The sequence below is a fragment of the Eleginops maclovinus genome, chromosome 10 (assembly GCF_036324505.1).
Source record: "Eleginops maclovinus isolate JMC-PN-2008 ecotype Puerto Natales chromosome 10, JC_Emac_rtc_rv5, whole genome shotgun sequence".
NCBI lineage: Eukaryota > Metazoa > Chordata > Actinopteri > Perciformes > Eleginopidae > Eleginops > Eleginops maclovinus.
In genome coordinates, this window is record NC_086358.1 from 5,140,638 (window position 1) to 5,162,288 (window position 21,651).

Sequence of the window (21,651 nt, forward strand, 5' to 3'; positions counted from 1 at the left end):
ATTTCACCTGGTAACAGGGGAGAGATTACCTCTGGGTGAGAGAAACTCCTGCAGCGAGAGGAGCTGCAGGGTGGGAGCTCGGCTCATCAATTAGAGGAGGTCAGCGTTGCCAGATGTAAGCCCGGAGTCAGCCAATAAAGCAGCCTCGATGAAAGATCGCACATTGCTGTGAAGATACAAGCAAACAGGGAGGAGAGGGAGCTGCAGCTGGTCTCTCGACACCAGGGGGTTCCTGAGAGAGTCGGACCAAAACAGGAGTGGAGGGGGATTCATGCTGGAGGAGAGGATGCTTTAAAGAACTCTGGCCTGTTCTGTGAACTCCCTAAGGGGATTAAGGGTTTAATGAATTGCCCATTGGAAGCCATACGTCTGAGCGATAGGCAGTGGAGCGAGGCAGGGGGTGGCTGTCACAAGAGTGCTCATGTGAGGGCAGTGGTAGTTCTACATGGAATTACAACCCCCCCCCCCCCCCCCCTTTCAGTTACATTACATTATGACGATGTAATGTATCTGAAAGACAAGCTTACCTTTCAAGAATCAATCAATGCACACAATTCAGACAAACAAAAACGTGTAGGAATTATAGGCCTGTAATTATAATATTATCAATGAAAGGGTCGTTATTTGGAAGAAACTGAATGAACTGTCAACCGCGGCCCAGCCCCCTCCCCTTTCCCCTTCTCACACAGCTTCTGTGCCCGGCACCTTCTCAGCAGGCAGCGGCATCTGCAGATGCAGGGGGTGCCAATTTGCCAATTCCCCACACAGTGATATGATGGATAGAAAACCGCTTCGCAGCCCAGATGACTTTTAAGTGCTCGCTCGTGCCGCCCCCCACAAAATGCCGCCCATGCCCAAAACTGCTACTGAGGGCGTTTTGACAGGAGGCCTGACTTTTATAATATAGTCTCTCCTACACTTAATGCACTAAGCACTCAATGGCTTACATGATTTATATTTATTTTGAAAAAGATTGTGGTCTTTCTTGTAGGCGATACATTCATAAAGTTCAACGGATAATAGTTTCAGAATCAGTGATGATTTCTAAATGACTTCTCTACATGAAAGTCATGTGTATTTTGAAGTAGTGGCTGTCTTTCAGAATTTTTTTTCTATTAAAGGAAAATGCCTGAAGGAATTGTTGATTCAAATCAGAAAAGAGGAGTTTAATTTTAATCCGTGAGCCCTAAATGTTTTTTTGATAAAGTTATTGATGGAGGTATTAATGCAGTGTATGATGTCTGTAAATGGCAAGAATGAAACTTGAGTTACATATTGCACAGACATGTTCAATAAGATGTGAAAATTACTTTTTGCTTTCTTTAAAAAAAATGCAATTTTCTAAAGTTGTGCAAGTGTAGCCTATTGTTTGACAGCACAACACGTGGAAAGGGTTAGGGTTAGGGGAGAAACCGAACCAAAAAAAGGCGAGAGACAGACTTCCCCGTGCTAACGACAGTTTGTGAATGAGATGAGTGCACTTGTTTCTTCTGGGTGTGTAGGGCAGAGAGGAAGGAAGGGAGAGCAGGGGAGGGCAGCAGAGAGAGGGAGAAGGAGGCAGACACCGACACCTCAGCAGTAACACAGAGGAAGGGGGGCAGCCGGCTCTCGATGGGCATGTCTGTGTAAAGCTACCTGTTGAAGCTCATTGCGGGAGACTGCCGGGCCGGACTCACGCTGATCGTGGATCTGCGGGAAACCCACTGCACTTACGCGGCATGAAAAGCGCAAACATGTCTCCACGTCTCTTTTTCTGCGCTGTTTTGGCTGTGTACCACGGGACGCGAACCTGCAGTGGATTTAACATAGATGAGCGGTTTCCTGTGATCAAAGAGGGGAAAACCAAAGGCAGTTTCTTTGGATTCTCAGTCGCTCTGCACCAACAGCCGGGGGTCTCCAAAAAGTACCTGTAAGTAATCAGCTGTGCGTGTCTACGAACACTTCTTTCTCCTCTTTTAAAGGTTATAATACGCAGGCTACGCACCTGCTTTAGCCCAGGTGGCGTAACGAAAAACAACCATTTTATTCCCAGCCTCAGAGAAGCTCATTGCGAACCACTTACTGCGCAAAACTAGTCTCCAGTATATATTGCAGTTAACACCTGTGGACCGATAGACTGCGCGTTCTTGCTAAATTACCCACTTCCCCTTCTACACAAAAAAGGAATTCCTCAAATAAACCCCCCGTGAAGAAACAGTAAAGAGGTTTTTGTTTTAATCTTTGCATATGAATTTAAACAGAGTTTCTGACGACCTGTGCCATGAATATTTCCCTTTCTTAAAGTGTAAGATTAAAACTTGTGATGAAATTATTATCCAAGGCTGTGTGGAAATAAGGCTACTACCTTGTTCAGAACAAACATGTATTGCATTTCAGTCAAAGTGTGTAAAGCAGGAATCTGAGGCTCTATGAAAATGTCTTTTATTAAAACACATTCTCCATTTCAATACATGCTTTTATGTCTGGAAATCAAAAACCTTGAATCATTCAATCGTTGCTTGGTTCATTCTTCAAGTTTGACTCTTTGATTTGATAATTGAAAATGCACAATTGAATATATCATAAATGCCCTGATTCTTGTTCTATGAGAGGAACAAAAGCGCACAACCAATCTGGGGCTTGCCTTTTCTGTGGAATATAATCACAGTCTGAAGTGTATTTTAAGGTCACATCATGTGGGAAATAAGGCTTTGTTATTGTTCAACAAAAAGCAGTTTCAGAGGGTTCAATATTTTTACTTTAGCGTACATATCCATTTTTGGAATGCACAGAAAGACTTTCCATAGCCCGCTCTACTTTCTTTCCTCGAATCCTGAGGCTATTCCATTCAGCCCAGAAACAAGTTGGTTTGTGTTTCACAATAAAGGTGTTCCCTGTAACACTTATTGGTGGTTATCCCCGAGACATGGAGGCCCTTCCGGAGCTCACAGTGTTCGGGGGGGGGATTTACATGCAAGTATATGCTTTTTGGTTTAGGAATAGTTGCTGTTCAAGGAAAAGAATGTCTTCCTGTATGTAGTTTCCTTGATGAAGGCTCTTCAAACTGTATCATTGTTTAGTGTAGGATTTCTCTCAGCTAATTACAGTGCCCCCCCTCGCCCTTCCGCATCCATGATCACACGGCGTGTCCATAACTCGCTGTTATCTGTGCCTTCGTTCTGCTTTGAAGGCTAATGCAGGAAGAAAATGGCAAACTACGACCCACTTCCTGTGTTAACACCAGTGAAGGGAGTCTGAATGTGAGGTTTTTCAGCCTCTAATCTCTGCAGAAATTTCCTCCAGTTTATAGAAAGGATACGAGTGTCTAGCTGATATTTGATCAACGTGCCATCTTGGCCCCCTTTCCCTAGAGATTTGGACTCACTGTCCACAGACTGCAACCCAAGAAGGGGACCACATGGTTGGTAAAGAGGCTGGCGGCCTTTGGGGACTAGGAGACTGCTAAGAGTCGAATCAGTCCTCTGCCTCTAATAGGTTAATCCCTGCTAAGTTCTGCATTGCAATATTTAATTAAGGAATTACACATTTGTGCCAGGAATACATGCTGAACAAATGCCTTCAAATTAAGCGAGTTCAGATGTCTCTATGCGTTAAATGTGAAGATTCGGTCACTTGCTTTGTTTAGTTCAAAGACTGGAATCAACGGGAACCGCTAGTTAGCTCTATCCAACACGACATCCTCACCAAAACCCCTGCAAGCAACCCATATTTACATTTGTCATAACGAGGCGACCTTTCATTGGCATTCATGCAGGAGGCCACAGTTTAGTGTCCCGAAACCAAAATCACATGTTGGCAACGCAACAACGTTAGTACGTAAACGCACGTAACTATGTTGGTAGGTTAAACGTAGTTAAACTGATCTCTTCCCGAACCTAACCAAGTGTTGTTGCCTAAACATGACCAAGTAGTTCAAATTGAAACCATCGTTAAAACTGTGACAGTTTAACAATGTTAATTAGAATCGCCATTTCGGGAGTTAATGTTGTTTTTTTAGGTTTGAGGGCATGTTGGCATTTATTAATCTCAGAAAATGTAATAACACAGTTTCCCTATGCTAGCTTCACAGCTGCTTTGGTAGCTTAATATTTAGCATTTAGACATGAGGCTGGTATCAATCGTTTTCTAATAGTGTCTGCACAAAATTGAACTTGTGTGATTCGCAAAAGGTTGAAAAAGTACCTGAAATTATGACCACAAGTAAAGCAAAAAATTATAAAACAACACATAGATTTGATGTCCTGGTGTGTTGTGGTGCCTTAACAGTGTAATTTATCGTTAAATTTGAAGAAGTGAAACTGGAAAATGTTACAAAGAGATGTGACTACCCCACTCTCGATGTGACTGTTACCTGTGATTCAAAAGGAGACAACCTACCTGCAAGTATATACATTTTTTAACCATGTAACTGCGTCTCCCTTTTTAAACAGACTATCTATGGAGCCACCTCTGCTGAATAAAGACCTCTAGACCTAGTTGTGTGCATACTCTGTGATTCTGTAAAGACACAATGTGCTGATGGCGAGTCCCATGTTTGACTTGGGCTGGTTTTACAGTGCTGTCTGTTGTCTGGCTTTTTTGTGGCCCTTGATCCTTCTCACCGCACCCCAACGCTGTTTGTTAGATGCTTCCTCATCATCGCAGCGAGCTAGAGTGAATATTTGAAAAATGCAGGAACTCTGCACATAAACCAGTCGTAACTTGTACGAAGTGGCCGTTCTTTGCACATGCATGAGTCAAACAGAGTCCAGGATAAAAGTCAAGAGAGAGGGTTTTCCACTCCCAATGCTACAATAAAGGGAGTGCAATAAAGTTGTAACCTCTTAAGATGGGGGCTATTATCTAATTAGTCTCAGACAGTGCATTTTGTCTCAGCTGAAGCAATTATAACATGTTTTTGGGAATTCAGGAGGGACCAATTTGTAGTCCAACATTGCTTCTTCTTGGGGAATGGCTGCACCTGAATTATCTCAAAGCTACCTGAAGCCAATTTGTAAGGGGTATTCGCTTCCCCACTCCCCCCATCTCTTTGAAACACCCATTAAAGTCTCTGAGACTTTTTCTGAGAGGGCTTTTTTTGTTCTCCTTTGTAGCGGGGAGGAGGGACTGGGCGATCAGCTGGCCACCTATTGGCTCTTCCAGTCCCCTGACCCCATGGTATGCTAGGAATGTATTACCCTTCTCTGCACAGTCACAACCTGCCAGGTTTTCAGGTTGAGACAAGACAGGAGTGAATAAGTCTGGGGACTATTTGGGAACACACACAATCCCTCCAGTTGAAAATCACAATTTCTCCTTCTTCAGACAAAGATTCCCTAATTTTAAGGGTGGGAACCTCTGGGAAGAATTTAATTCCTCTGACTGATGAATGTTTAGTCAGAGTTGAAGCGCTTTTGCTTTTTCAGCTCATCTCTGTCTGACTGCAGTAGCCCGAGGCTATGAAAGTCAGCCTTTTAATTTGACGGGGCTTCTTTCCAATCTGCTGCGAGGTACAGATTTCACTAGTATTGCTCTAAGACACACAGTAGGATCATTGGTTTGAACATGCACAGAAACACACAAATCACTTCAGTTTGGTTGATAAAGAACCTCATTTTTTGATGCAGAATGTGATGCGATGTGTATTAAAAAAACAAAGAAGCTGATAGGTATCCTTTATTATAGACGTAGGGCTGCAAATAAGGAGGATTTGTTATTATTAATTAACCTGCTGCTTATTTTCTAGATGACTCATTCTACAAAATGTGAAACATGTCCCTCCCAGTTTCCGCAAAGTCCAAGGAATTGTCTTTAAATGTTTTGTTTAGTCAATCCAAAACCAAAATAATGATAGTTAATTTGATATGAAACTGAGATAGCAGGAGTCTCCATATTTGAGGTCTTCATAACGGCATTCTTTCAGGAAAATGTACTTTTTCTAATCAATTGTTTATCAAAATTCAATTGATAACCAATGTATTCCAATGGCAACCAGTTATGTTTGGAGTAAGTACAGTATTCTAGTGTGTAGAAAACACACTAGGTGTAGTACTCAGACCTTTGGAGAGAGTATCACTTACACTGAAAGCCCCAATGTGTTAAATGACATGCTGTAGCAGAAGGTAATGTAAATGGTGCAGGTGGGTATGTCCGATCTGGCTGTGATCCAACATTCCCCCTCGTAGAAAAGCTTAGTCTTTGTCTCTGAAGTAAGCCTAGTGTCAGGACACAGTGAAACATTTCCAAATACCAATCCTGTGTTGTCCATTAGACCTCAATACATGCAAAACATTAGGGAATTGTCCAGGTGAAAAGCATGTGAGAATCTGTGCTGTTACAATCGCAGATATTTCTATTTTAGGTCTTTTAAAGATGAACCGTACCTGACTTGAGTTTGTTAAATGTTATTTGCTATCATTAACCATTAACAACACTACAGCTCATTTTGAAGTGGTACCTTGTGATAAAACCAAAAACACCCTCCATGCAGAGTGTAGCGTAGGCTGGACATGGTTTTAAGTGCTTTCTAATTAGAGCCCCTGCTGTGCCAGACCTCACCAAGCTGAAGTGCAAGTGTGTCCATAGTGACTGGCCCTAATCTTGTTGGTATTTATTGGCTGTATCCAATCAGTTGGTAATGGCGGGGGCTGCATTATGTGTAGCAGCAGAATGAATGACGGCTTCTAATAACACGTTGAAATGGATCCCAGCGGGTCTTCGGGCCTCCCGCTAATCTCCACAGAGCAGATTCTCTACGGTGGTGCTTTCATTAGAAATACCTGCAGTGAAGACTGTTTCTATCTTAACAGAACTGTAAGAGATCCCCCTTCTCCCCCCCACCCTGCTTTTACAAATGCCCTCAAACAGCATGGAAAAGAAGCTGGCCCTCCATACCCCCACCCCCTGGGGTAATGGGGGCTACCTCCAGCTAGAACGACTATATGTTTCAAAACCTTTCCCTCTTCAGTGACATGCTTCCCCTTTGAAGGGAAGTGATCCTGAAGTATAGGTTTACACTTGGTGTGTTTGGAAGTCAGTGAATACGGAAACTCAATATCTGTCCTTAACAATAACGCTGTAATGATTATTTTCTCTATCGATTAATCTTCCATCTTTAGTCTGTAAAATGTCAGATGATTCCTCTCTGGACAAACAGTGATATATTAACGTGCCGCAACAAGAAACAAATGGACAAACTGAGCGGCCATCACAGCAACTAGTCCCATGAAATGTTTTCTAGTTAATATTAATATATATTTACTTATGTTAATATTCATTCAACACTCTCTGTAATACATTGACCTGAAAACATTATAATAATGTGGCTGAGTTTAAAATAAAAACGGAATAAAACAGGGAATCCTATCGCACGTAAAAAAAAAAGACATGATAATAAATAAAGCAATAATAATTAAAGCTACGACTATTGATATTCTCTAGATTATTGGTCAATAGTTAAAAATGTCAGGACACAGTGAAAATATCTTAAAATGCATTGGTTTTTGCAGTTTAAAAGAATAAAACTAAATGTATAAGTTTAGTATGAAATAAAACTGAGAAAAGCAACAAATCTTAATATTTTGAATCTGAAACCAGATTTTTCTACCGTTTTTGCATCAAAAACTTTTAATAAATTATCAATTTGGCAATTATTTTTCATTTGATTGACTAATCAATAGGTTGATTAACCATTGCAGCCCTGCCAAACTAAAAAAAACCTGCTTAAAACGTACTCTAAAATGCCTTCTATGGTATAAGACATTTAGAACATATTATTAAACACATGATTAATGAAGGCAAATATGTGCTGCAGTGGCGTGTTCAGGCCTCAGCAGGTGAGAACAGATGTTTTATGCACACACCTGCACTGTGCTTATAGAAGAGGAGATATATCCGAGTGAACTTGACTTCTTGCAGGCTCGCTAACCGCGTTTCTGTCCGCCCCATTACAGCTGTGATGTAGTCCACCTGTAGACCCCCCACTATCCCCTCCCCCTTTACATACAGCTGGGGTCAATATGTTAATGGAAATGCTGTTACTGATAGTCTCCTGTGAATACTGCTATGGCTGCATGATGCGGGGTCACCACTCCAGGCTCAGTCCAGCTGTGTATTCCTGTTTGTATGCATATATTCCTCTGCAGATTTGTGTGTTTTAATCAGGTGTCTGCAGCAACGGGGGCTCCAGACTCTGGGTGGGCACGGTTAGCAGACCAACCCTACTACAGACATAAACCAAGATAACATTGTGCTTGTCAGACAGGGTTTTACTCGTCGCTAATGAAAAGTGAGTTAGTTTATTACCAGGGGATGACCTGCCATGTTTAATTTGTCACACTGGCTCTAAATGAGTTTGCTCTCGTGTTACTGTTTCACCAATGGCAGATGGTGGTTTTCAAACAGGATGTTTGTGCATCTGAAATTAGACTGGTGTGTGTGTGTGTGTGTGTGTGTGTGTGTGTGTGTGTGTGTGTGTGTGTGTGTTTGACGACTGCAGATGCATTTTATTCAACAGTATTCAATTATTCCATTCCTCTTCTGATCAATAGTCATGTATTGCATTTTAATTTCAAATGTTTCCCCTTGTGACTCAATTACCATATATCACATTGAAGCCAGGTTTTCATTTCCTCTCTTTCTAATTCAAATGCATAATCTGCTTTTTGTATAACACATCCCACCTACAGCTAGAATGTGACTCTCAGAGATTGACAGAAAGGGCAAGGCATAACACTTTGAAATCAGTGACAGGGAGCTCATACAAACAAAGCGTGACTGAACTGGAAAACAAAAGCAGGAGGAAATGAATCAGTATTCCTGACTGGATCACACAGATGGACCGCTGTTAATGTGGAATTATAGTTTAACACAACTGCCGGTGGGCTCATGGTTTACTAGGTGTGCCAACGGTTATTCATCACTGACTTCTTTTTGAGTGTTTGGTTAATAATTAACAACCTTTGGCGGCTATACTGAAAAATGTGTCGTAATATAAGAGTACTGTAAGGAAAAGGAAACCTCTTGTTTTTGTGGTCAAAATTGAATTCATTCTGTAGAGCTTTTTTAGCTTGTACCGTTAAAGGATATATGTTTAGTTAGTAGAGTTTGAATCCATATTTTACCATATAAACACAAACTGTTATTAACAAGACAATACTTCCCTATTGGACTGTATTTCTAAATTGTACATCATTGTGTGTGCTATTGTTTCAGTATTTAGGGTTGAATGTTGTTGTTCTTGCAGGGTGATTGTTCCATGTTATTGTTAATCTACTTTTTATTTGACTCTATTTAGTCATTTACACATTTCTGGTGTCCGAGCTTGTCTTTCTGAGCATGCTTTAAAAACCCTGCACAAAATAGGTTAAAATCATTGTGATCAACACATATGGAGAGTTTGGCCTTCAATCACTATTAGAAAATCTCTTTATTGAAATCTTAACTTAACTAAAAAGGAAGATAAGTGAAAGTCCGGAGACCCACAGCCGTGCTGCCACTTTTCATCCAGCAGCAGGTTGATGCATCACTGATTGTTCAGAGGGGACTCATCTGTTAGCCATGTTCTGTATGCACACACACACACACACACACACACACACACACACACACACACACACACACACACACACACACACACACACACACACACATACACACACACACACACACACACACACACACACACACGGTCAGTATGTTAACAAGGTGTGCTTCCTGTGAATAGTCTGATAAGAATGTGCATGCCCACCCTAACCGATTGCCCTATGAGAGTGTTTCCTGTAAATACAAAGAACTGGGTTCATCTTAGAGTTGTTGTAACACAGTGAAACCAATCACACACACACACACACATGCACACACACACACACACACACACACACACACACACACACACACACACACACACACACACACACACACACACACACACACACACACACGTACCACCCAGTAATGGAGGCCATAACACACCATGTCTATCATACTGTATCTACCCTCTTCTTGTCTTCCAGTGAAGTCATTGCATCATAACAAGAGTATAAACAATATCTCCGCCCGGGTCTGCTCCTGCTTAATTCAATCTGCAGATTGAGTCACTCCATTCAGTATTATCTCCAGTTATTGCTCAGTGGCTCTGAGTGGTAATGTTTTTTTGTGGAATCGATATGACTTACGTGTAGTGCATTAGCTTTATATCCTGAAAAATACTCAGTGCGCAGGAGGTGAGTGTGTCTGTGTATCTGTTAAATGGATTTAGGATTAAGGGGGTGGATTAATGGCTTTTTGTGCGCCTGTTCGTTCATTGTACTTGTTTCGCAATTCGGTGACCTCTCTGTGTGCCACAGCGCAGAACGGGGAGAGTCAAAGCAATTCAGCAGTGCGGAGAGAGTGATTCATGCTTTATCGGACCAGGTCCATCACGTTTTAGGCCCACCTATGAAGACCTTTCCACTCATATTTAGCCTGTTTGATTCAATTTTATTCTTAAGCAAGCAGACATGTCCAATTTTTACCATACCCAAACAGAATAGCAATTTCCAGCAATGTGGCAAAATTAAAATATGGGGAATTGGGTGTATGAGGCCTTTCTAATTACCAAACCCAAAAGGTGATTTTTTTCTTCAGTTTTGAGCGGTTAGCCCCCCTAAGAATCTGCATTATTTTGACTTGCTTGTCATAACTAATTACACACGATAAACTCATTTATTTCCCTATCTTGGTGATGCTAGTAAGCTAAAGCTAACTCTAATGTGGGTTTCCCAACAGTATTTCTCAACCAGTTTGCACAAAGCTTTCTCTTTCAGATTATTAACTTTAAACCATTTGAAGCGTGCAGGTTTGTGTTTCATCTTTAATTAGGGAACTGTGAACATGGCCACAAGTCTAATCTTGCTTTTCAAAAACAGCAAACAAACTTTGGTTGTCTTTTGCACAAACTGATTTTGCGAAATCTGCCAGATTATCGGTTGTTTTGACCTCATCATCGGCTCTTTGTTACCTCCTCAGCTTTGTTAATTTCCGCCATTCCTCCCACTGTATCCTCATGCAACAACACCTTGTTTCCAGGGGCAACATCTGCGTGTGCCAGCTTGTTTCCAAAAGGCTTGACAACAGTGGCCTGAGGCATTGCATTTTAAATTCACCTCACATTAAAGCAGCCGTAGAACGTGTGTGCAGTAGGCTATTATACAACAAGTGAAATCGGTGGACATTTCTTAAGTAATTATACCTATTATGGCTTCTTACTTTATGTATATAATCTATATCTTTATCTGTAGTTCTTGAAAGAGTTGCCTGAAGCTCTCTTTTCTTTTTCTTAACCCTGAGTGCCTCAGCCGCACCCTGTGACAAACTGGTTGCCCTGAGCCTTATCTGGAGGAGTGATCCATCACTTGTGTAAGGCTGACATATTCAAACACACTCGCCGCAGCTATAATGCGTCTATTTGTCACACACTTTCTCTCACTTACCCATATTTAAATATTTATACCGCTTGACTTGTAAAAGCCAGGGCCAGCAAGGTGAAAGCAACGTGCCAGTTGGAGACGTATATCATGTCATCACACTCCTGTTCAGACTGGACCCAGATGAGGATGAATGTCCTCAGATGAGACATTTATCTCCTCTTTAAGCACAGTGTTTATTCTTGTTAGAGCGAAATGTCACCCGAAATGGTTTAGTCATCTTTAATTAAGTTTAGTTTCCTGGTTTCAGCGCTGTTGATGTTATTCTGAATCAGGTGGGGTGGGGGTTGTATTAGCTTTACACAGGCTTACTTTTAATTAACTATCAGAGAGCTTCATGTGTTCCGTTGAGGGTCTTATGGACAGATGTGTGTTTACCAAACTGACAAGGCCTTGTAGTTTTCTCCTCTTCTCTCGTGTGAGACAAAGAGCGATCAACCTTTTGCCCCCCCCCCCACCCCCCTTCCATCACTCCCTAGGTTTTTCAACACCTACTCCCCAGACTTTTGTTTTTTGCTGCTGTCAGGAGCTGTGGTGGGCAGCAATGGTTAAGAGATAAGTTCACCTCTGTTTGTTTAACTAAGCACCGTGCACTGATATGAATCCAGTAGTTCATCCAACTCCCTTTTTCTGGGAGTTTTTTGTACCTCCTGATGTCAAGAATGCTGTGCTCACCTTGGCTGGGTGTGTTCGCCCATGGTAAATGTTTGGTTTAGCCAGCCCATCACTTGTGAGGCAGAGGGGGCGAATTTCAACATGTCCTCAGAGCTGGAATGCAGCTGCAGGTTGCCCCCCCTCCCCCTCCATCTCTGGGCCTTTGACAGCCTGTTTATGAGGAGGTGATGAGCAGGGAGGAGAGCACACAGGATATGATGTGTTTTGTCACGGCTGAGGCTTTGTAACTCAAATTTTTAGAGATGTATACATGATTTCAGACAACCTCCTAGTTGCTTTGCATTAGGTGACAAACATGAGGTCCTCAAATTGAATATAGCTTTTTAAATTGACTTTAGTTTTTTCCTGATTCCACGTTTTTTTGTTTTTATTCAACAAAGGAGCTGGAGAGTACATCTTAGTTACTAGCTAGCTGTAGCAGTCTTCATGCTAAGCTAACTTGCTGTAGTTTCATATTTACTCCACAGATAAGAGAGTGGTCAATCTGTGGGCCACTTTAGCAGCCCATACGAATACAAAAGCAAGAGAAAGGTATGTTTTAGGCCTGCTTTGATTATGTTTGAGTCCACTTCCTCCTCCCATTGACCGGTATGAGTCACGTTTATCCCTTTGTTAAAGGAGGTTAGCTTTGCATAAAGGGACAAACGCAAGGTCATTCAATTGGAAACTAGCTTTTTTTTCTTGATATTTAAAAGAGGTTTTTTGCCCGATACCAATGATATAAAGTAAATGTTACACTTGTTAATGTTTTGAAATAATAAAGGAGCTTAAGGTGGATCTTAGTTACCTTTAGCTGACCCTAGCTAGCTGTTTCCAGTCAAGGCTAAGCTAAGCTAACAAATGGCTTGCTGTAGTTTCATTTTTTCAACACAGATATGTCAGTGGTCACTCTCCACTACACAAATACAAGAGTGATAGGAAGATATGATCTAAGCCCACTTTAATATGTGCAAGTATTCACCCATTGTTCAGTAAGAGTAAAAAAATCAAATATTTTCCAAAATGTCCAGCTATTACTTTGTGTTGCCTTCATTGAAATACCACTTCCCAGTGTTCAAGTGTCTGTACTATATGTCAAACCCGCGGTGTCAATCAGCAGTGTTGAGCTTCCACAACAAACACAGCTGACCCATGTGGCTCTGAAGAGACAGTGAGAGGACAGTCGTATTTATAATGTTGGAGGTCTTTTCCCTGGTTTTCTGCTAAATGCACTCTGCCAGCCAGGGTTACCCACGCTTCCTTAAAGAATTTGTGATTAACGCCAGGCTCCGTGCTGCAATTCTTCCGTTTTTTTCTGTGTGCAAAGTTCAGACTTACTGGCCTCTGAGTGTTTGATAACAGTGTTGTTTATCCTCTTTGCTCTTTCTAAATGTTTTGTATGAATTGCTTTGGTTTTCTCACAAGACTGGCTGACCTTGTAAGTGGTTTGAGACACTGTGTTGACTCCTGATTTGCGTAGACAGGCTTGTCATGTATGCAGAAAACACACACTTCTTGCTTATATGTCAGGACACACATACTGTAGATTACAGAGGGGGCCTCCACACTCACAGGGGGCTTTGTGGCCCTGGTTCTCCTCATATCAGTGATTTTCTCTCACTGCTAAAGACCTCTGTGGAATCTCAGATGCTGTCCACATTACTGAACGATTACCTGAACCAAGGCCTCCTCCTCCCAGTGTATTGGAGGCTGCCGGCCCTCAGAGGCCATCATGGCTCTAGCTGGTTGTCATCACTGTGGCAAGATAATTGATTCAGCGCTGATAATGCCCATCTGGTAGCAAAATTGAACTTTCTGATACAAATAATGGCTGGTGGATGTCTGTGTTTCACTTCATGCCTCAGAGGGAAATATTTAGTGTAAAGCATGTGGTTCATATAATTCTGGCAATTTTTTTTGGGAGATTTTATTTGTAAACACAACGCCATAAGTCTTTAACTAAGACAAAGTTGCTTACAAATGCTGGCATCACCTGTTTATGTGGAATATATATTTGATTTACAATTCAGTATTGCTATTGCTCGCTGCTACTCCACTACTTAAGACTGTAACCACACTGTTGTGAAATACAATACTGTACAAATACTCTTCTACAATTAACAATATTATTACTGGCTGCTACTTCACTCATTTTATATCCTAACTTTGATAAGGCTGCTACTTATTTTTATTTTTTTACCTCTGACGTTTTACCATAGGCGTCATTTATACTCGCGACGCTATAGGGACCCAGACACTTTTGAAAATGTCCAATTCTATCCCCACCCTTTGCATGAGGATATATATTTTTAAATTGTACACTTTGAGAAGAGAGAGGTTTATTTGTACAAGAGAACATGTACAATTTTGAGTACTTTTTGGGTGTATTTCTGGGGACCCAGGTGTTGCAATGGGGCCCTGCGACACGTTTAATATTATTAATAATTGAGTAGAGAATAGTAAAAATATTGCTGCTCCCGTGTGTAATGTTGGCGGGGGGCATTTAATGCAGTGGTGTTTTTTAAATCTGAAAAATGTATCCCCACCCCTTTTAACTAAGTGACGCCCATGGCGTGATTTATATTTTTTGAATGTATGCTTCCCTCTATTCGTCATTTTTGCGTTTCTTTTCTGAACTATCCCCTTTGCTGTCCTTTAAATGGGACAAAAAAAGGATTTCTGGTTCTGATCCTGAAATGTGGAAGTACCAGATCTATAATGGGCTAATTTGATATTAGTTCAGTAGAAAATTACGTTACTGATTTCCAAACTTTCTGAGTGGTTTTGTGCTCAGGTGACACATCAAAGAGTCAATAATTGTGTCTGAGCTCATGATTAGATTGCAATGGGGGCATTTTGTGTGTGTGTGTGTGTGTGTGTGTGTGTGTGTGTGTGTGTGTGTGTGTGTGTGTGTGTGTGTGTGTGTGTGTGTGTGGGAGGGGGGGGGGGCTGTGGTGCCTGGTACACAGTTTCTCTGTTTGTAAAGCCAGAAAAAACCCACCCAATATCCTGAGTCATCTTTGACCATCCATGGCTTACCTCAAACAATATTTAACAAAAGATATGTTTTTTTTTTCATGCAAATCCTCAGACATCAGGTAGTGATGCCTCATCCATCCTGTTTTACCTTTAAGAGCTTCATAATCACACATGAAGAGCTGACGCATGAGAGACATTTTTGAATGACCTTACTGGAAATGTCCAATATGTATTTATTCTTGCTTATCAGAGCGTCTGAGAGGCTAGCTGCCCTTCAGTTAAAATGACTAACCGATTGACTCACTTTCCACTGAAACCACCACTGGCAGCAGCATGTCAGCCTTAAACCAGGGATAGGATAGTAAAGGGTTTTGTTGCAGATAGGAGCAAAAAACACAACAAGAATATACATGATTGGGATAATGGTGATGTACCTTACAGGTGACTTTAAAAAGCTTTCTAGCTCGCTATTATTAAAAACCCATTGTTAATTGCAGGATTTTGGCTGGGATAATGGTGACCAAAACTGTTGATATTGTCCATTTTCTACAGCTAGCATTGACACATAAACACATCAGAAAGTTTGAATGAAAACTCACTTTAACTACACTACATGCTATTGTTTCCCACATTGCCCAGCCGGCCATGTGTCACAAGAACACACACACACACACAAACTGTAAACAAGATTGTCGGCACCTTCCTCCCACAAAGTGGAGCTAATAAATCAGGTGCTGACAGTAAACAGTGTGTCCCTGCGCAGAGCCGTGTAGACGGGGGTAATCCCTGGACTTCAAAGATCTGTGTGGTGTGTTAGAAGGTGCTGATGTAGGGAGGGTCGGGTGAGTGGACAAAAACATCAGGTCCATCACCAAGAAGCTCCTTTGTGTGTGTGTGTGTGTGTGTGTGTGTGTGTGTGTGTGTGTGTGTGTGTGTGTGTGTGTGTGTGTGTGTGTGTGTGTGTGTGTGTGTGTGTGTGTGTGTGTGTGTGTGTGTGTGTGTGTGTGTGTGTGTGTGTGTGTGTGTGTGTGTGTGTGTGTTGCACAGACTCGTCACGGGTCATACTCTGACTGCTCCACTCCTTCCACTACTAATCTACAGGTCACGTGAACTGGTTCTCGCTGTGTGTGTGTGTGTGTGTGTGTGTGTGTGTGTGTGTGTGTGTGTGTGTGTGTGTGTGTGTGTGTGTGTGTGTGTGTGTGTGTGTGTGTGTGAGACTAAAAGCCCATTTCTGATTGTTTGACAATGTCTGTTGACTAAATTCTGAAAAAACATGAGAAAAATCTAAATTCAAATGACACGCTTTTCTCCTACATCTCTTTTATTTTTTGAAAACAACATTTAACCCAATATTTCTTTGCTTACATCACAGATTGTTCGCACAATTAGTTGATTTTAAGAGTGTGTAGTATTTGAAATGTGCCACTCGTGTTAATGTGACACAAAAATGATTTGATGGACCTAAAGTGTTATTCTGTAAGCTTCTCCTTGTGCGATTTATATTTTGTCTGTAAAGAACAACATGTTGTAACCCTGCACCAAAGTAACATTTGCTATCTAATAGTTTGCTCAACACTATTGTATCTTTGTGATGTGCAGTAATGATATATTACATTACATTTATAATTATTTTAAATGCAAATTATTGAGTTCATTTAGATAACAGCTTTGAAATGTACAAATCCTCTTGATTTACTCACATTTTTTGGTAGTACTTCCAATGGCATAATGGTTGAGATGAACTGCACTTCATTTAAAAACCTGTAGGATACTTTTTCCTGTGTTTAGACTAGAAACAGTATCTGTGAAATCATCTAGATTTCTTATGTTGTTTTGTCTAACGTGGCAGAGCTCTGTTATAATCCATTAATCTTTATATCTCTGTCTCTCTGATTGTCTGTCTGTCTCCAGGCTTCTTACAGGAGCTCCCAAAGAGAAAGCTTTTAAAGATAATTCTTTAAAAGATGTCAACGAAACAGGGGCCATCTACTCGTGTCCCATCACAACAGACCCCACAGACTGCTCCAGAATGGACCTGGTCAGCACAAGTAAGCTTGATTTATCATCTTGACATTTAAACGGGGAGTGGAGTATTATAACGGAGATCCAGTTAGAGATTTGAGGGGGTCTGAGTCATACAGTGAAGGTAGTCGACTGCGGTCTGCACCTTATCAGACTCCAATGTTACTAAGAGTCTGTACCATGCATTGTGAAGCTGTACAGATAATCAGATGTCTTCGTCTTTATTTAATAACAGAGATCGTGTGTCTAACCATCTCTGAGTCTAATCCACTGCGTGACCTATAGCTTTCCCCATTACTTGTTGCACCTACACCATGAGCTCCAGGATATGAAACTCTGAAATCTTTTCTTAATTGAAGGTTATTAACTTATAGACATACCGCTCCATTACCCGGAGGTGAATAGGCCCACCGGAGGCCACAACTAAGAGTCATAATAAAAAGATTCTGATGTGGAGGTTGGAGTTGCTGCACATTTTTGTGGTTAATATTTGTGTCGGGGCATGATGCAGGCTGCAGGAAGTTTCCCTTACTGGGTTGGTTTTCCTGGGAAAACTTTCACCCAACAAGGAGAAGGATTTCTTTATTCATGATAGAAGATTTGACTTGCTTTGGACTGAATGTTAGATTATATTAAATTAGATGATGATGCAAAATAGGATTGTTTTGTCACTCAGCATAACAAAACACGGTTTGTGTGAGTAAATATTACACTGGATTAGCAGTAGAAATCTTTTAAGAAAGGACCCAATATTTCAATAATCAGGATGTTTTATACGTGTTACTTTAAAACTCTTGTAATGTAATTGCCACATGTCTTCCCCTTACACAGCTAGCCCATCAGAGATGGTGGAGGGCATGTGGCTTGGAGTGACGGTGGCCAGTCAGAGAGAACAGTCGGCGGGACGCGTGCTGGTGAGATGACACCCAGTTTTTCCTCTTTAAGTCAGTGTCACAGGTGGTGTCTTATATACACGGTTATATTTACTGTAGCTCTGAGGGGAAGCAGGGGGAGATAAATATATGACAACCTCTGTATTTCCAGATTTATTGTCACAGATGACACAGTGTGCATGTTGCAATATTTACTGCATCATAAAACAACCTGATGACACACACACACACACACACACACACACACACACACACACACACACACACACACACACACACACACACACACACACACAAAGCGAGAGCAGTTCTTGTGACCTGTAGATTCATAGTGGAAGGAGTGGAGCAGTGACGAGTCTGTGCAACACACACACACACACACACACACACACACACACACACACACACACACACACACACACACACACACACACACACACACACACACACACACACACACACACACACACACACACACACACACACACACACACACACACACATACACCCATGACAGAATGACACATACAAGTGGAAAAGCCACATGAAATCTTGGTCATCAAGTAATATATCGTATTCTTCTAGAGGAAATGTTTGTTTTTTTAGAAGAAAATAATATTGTGGTTACTTTTTCAACACATATATGTATTTATATTGGTAAATAAACCATTCACCCTTTTCCAGTTGGTTACATTTAATTTGTGTTATAGTTATCCTCACATCTGTCACCTTTTAATATTTCTATAGAATGCATTGTTTTATTATTTTAAATACATTCCTAATTTTGTTTCTCCAAATGAATGTGATAAAAAAAAACACATACAGTATATATATATATATATATATATATATAGGAACATTTTATCTAAACATTCTGCTGACATTTATTGTGTTTTCTAAAAATAAAAGACACATTACTTGCATTTAATCAGAAATCATGTATTTATTTAGTGTTTGTTTGTCATTTTTATTGTTAATATGCAACAAAACTGAAAGTATGATGTAGGTTTTTTAATTCCTCCAGCTGTGATTCAGGCACAGTATTAGATACATTGTAAATTAGAGCAATTACGCAATCCTAACATCCCAGAATACTCACTCTTCTCTGGTGTCCAGGCATGCGGGCATCGCTATGTGAAGGTCATCAAAGGCGCCACGGAGGAGCAGCGGCGGATGATAGGAAAGTGCTACGTCCGGAGCAATGACCTGACCTATGACCCCGACGATGATTGGCAGACCAACAGCTATGAGGTCTGCAACCCCAACTTCGACATGGAGCTGGAGGGCTTGTGCAACATGGGCATGTCAGGCGGCTTAACAGAAACTGATGTCTACATCGGAGCTCCAGGCAGCTATGTCTGGCAAGGTGGGCACTGAAGGGTTAATGTCAAAAAGAGGGTGTTTTGTTACTTAACACTGAAATAATGGTCTGGTTTCACAGACAGGGATTAAAGCCTGTGTACTAAACTCTAGATTGAGTCTAACACTGGGCTTATTCTCTCTCTGTGCAGTCCATTGTGCATGAGGCAGACATGACATTGTGTTCTAATTCTGCTTTGTTATAAAGGGAATGTTCATGTAATGTGGTCGAATCCTGATCCAGCCAAATCCTGGGACTCGAATGAGAAAAGCTTTGGTCAGCTGAATAAACGAAACAGTTATATGGGTAAATAGCTTTTGCATCATATAAACATTTAAGCGTTCTCCCATGCTTACCCCTCCTCTAGTCTGATGACGGTTGAATCTCCAATGCTTGCAGGTTACTCCGTTCTTGAGGAGAAGAAGCTGCTGAGCCATAATGAATACACGGTGCTGACAGGGTCTCCTAGGGAGGAGGCCAAGGGCTCTGTGGTGTTAGGGACAAAGTCAGACCAGAAAATCATGCCGGAACTCACCATCCTCGGAGAACAAGTGGGCTCGTACTTTGGGAGCAGCCTGGCTGTCACCGACCTCAACAATGACGAGTGCGTCCCTGCACACCACGCTGAACATTTAAAATCTACACTTTCTTTAGATTCTTCTTTCTTGTATGGAGTTGAGTCAAAGCTAAGATCCAAATACATGTTTGTTCTAAGGTCCTTGATTTATGAACATTTTTGAATTAATATCTGGGAGCAGGGAACTAATTGGCTCACTTTTAATTTAGAGGCCTTATAACCTAATACCATATTTTAACCATGAGCTGCTAATGACCTAAATTCACAGACTGAGAATAAGAGACTTGTTATGTTTTCACGTGTGAATGGATCGTCTGTAAATCTATCTTGTGCTTTTGAGCTGCCTCACGCTCCAGTGCTCTGTGGCTATGATCTGCCTTGTAATGCAAAGAGTCCATGACACTGATGTATGTATGAGCTGCGATGAGAGAAGAAAACCTGTCCTCTCAGCAGCGGAGATAAGGCATTGTAATGACATCATGTGTCCCACTCAAACTTGATGGGCCTCAAGATCAAAAGGATATAGTTATTCTTTCTATATGATATGTATATTTTAAAGTATACGTTTTTGACATCTCCTTTCCTTTTTACAGCTGGAATGATCTGATTGTGGGCGCCCCGTTTTACTTTGACCGTATGAAGGAGCAGGGAGGAGCAGTGTATATCTTCATGAATGAGAATGGATCGTTCCAAAAGAACCCAAGCATGGTGCTGAAGGGTCCGTCTGGCTCTGGATTCGGCTTTGCAGTGGCTGCCATCGGCGACGTCAACCAGGACGGATTCCAAGGTATGACCCTGAACGCAACATCTGACAGGGGACGTATACATTAAAGTGATTACCTCATTCAAAAGTTGAAAACGCAGCTTGGAAAACCTCAAAACAGGCTTCCCAAGTTCATTGATAAAAGCAACTACTGAATGAGTTACCCTACATTTGGTAATGCAGGCACTTAGTAGTTTAATTCCATTTATTGATGTGCTTCTATTATTGTGTTTCAGTATATTAAAAGGTTGTGAACTTACAGTTCTCCTGTGAAAACAGTAAAAAGGAAAAGGAAGTAGTCAGTTCCTCATGTAGGATTGTTTTGCACTGTTGCCAATATATTCTCTCAGCAAGGTAAATGTAATGCACTGTGTCGCATTTTTGACAACTTCAATGCAGAACCAATTTAAAGTAGTGCTGTGCTTCTACCTAGAGGGCAAATATATTAGAGCAGACTGCTTTTTTACCAATATGTCATCTCTTCTTTGTTCCTGTGTGCAGACTTTGCAGTGGGAGCTCCATTCCACGAAACAGGAAAGGTCTACATTTGGATGGGAAGTAAAAAGGGAATCTCGGAGGAGCCCAGTCAGGTAAACGTCAGATTCGCCATGGATGCACTTTAGACATGAAAATGAATGCACCGATTTATTGTGTTTGCCTCACGTGTGTTGTTGTCGCCCTCTGTAGGTGATTGAGGGTAAGTCAGTGGGGACTGGAGGATTTAACACCTTTGGCTATTCCATCAACGGAGGGATGGACATGGATGACAACAGCTACCCAGACATCTTAGTCGGCTCTCTGGACGACAGAGTGGCCCTGCTCAGGTAGAAATAACACATTATTGTTTGGTGAAATAACATGTACGAGAACACAGTCTGGCTTAGCAAAGACATTACATTTATCTTTCTGTTACTGTAACTTGGATAATGTTTGATTCTCAATCTCATATTTGTGTTCAG

The 21,651-nt window shown here is 41.3% G+C and overlaps 1 protein-coding gene across 1 annotated transcript in view; it reads left to right on the forward strand.

The window, feature by feature from the left end:
- The first annotated feature begins 1,571 nt into the window (after positions 1-1,571).
- Positions 1,572-21,651, forward strand: part of itga3b (integrin, alpha 3b) — a 28,068-nt gene continuing 7,988 nt past the window's right edge. The window contains exons 1-9 of the mRNA XM_063893011.1: positions 1,572-1,909; positions 16,989-17,125; positions 17,931-18,013; positions 19,109-19,358; positions 19,560-19,658; positions 19,752-19,956; positions 20,523-20,716; positions 21,194-21,282; positions 21,380-21,516. Coding sequence (XP_063749081.1) covers positions 1,719-1,909; positions 16,989-17,125; positions 17,931-18,013; positions 19,109-19,358; positions 19,560-19,658; positions 19,752-19,956; positions 20,523-20,716; positions 21,194-21,282; positions 21,380-21,516 — 1,385 coding nt within the window. The 5' untranslated portion in view covers positions 1,572-1,718. The remainder of the gene's footprint in view (positions 1,910-16,988; positions 17,126-17,930; positions 18,014-19,108; positions 19,359-19,559; positions 19,659-19,751; positions 19,957-20,522; positions 20,717-21,193; positions 21,283-21,379; positions 21,517-21,651) is intronic.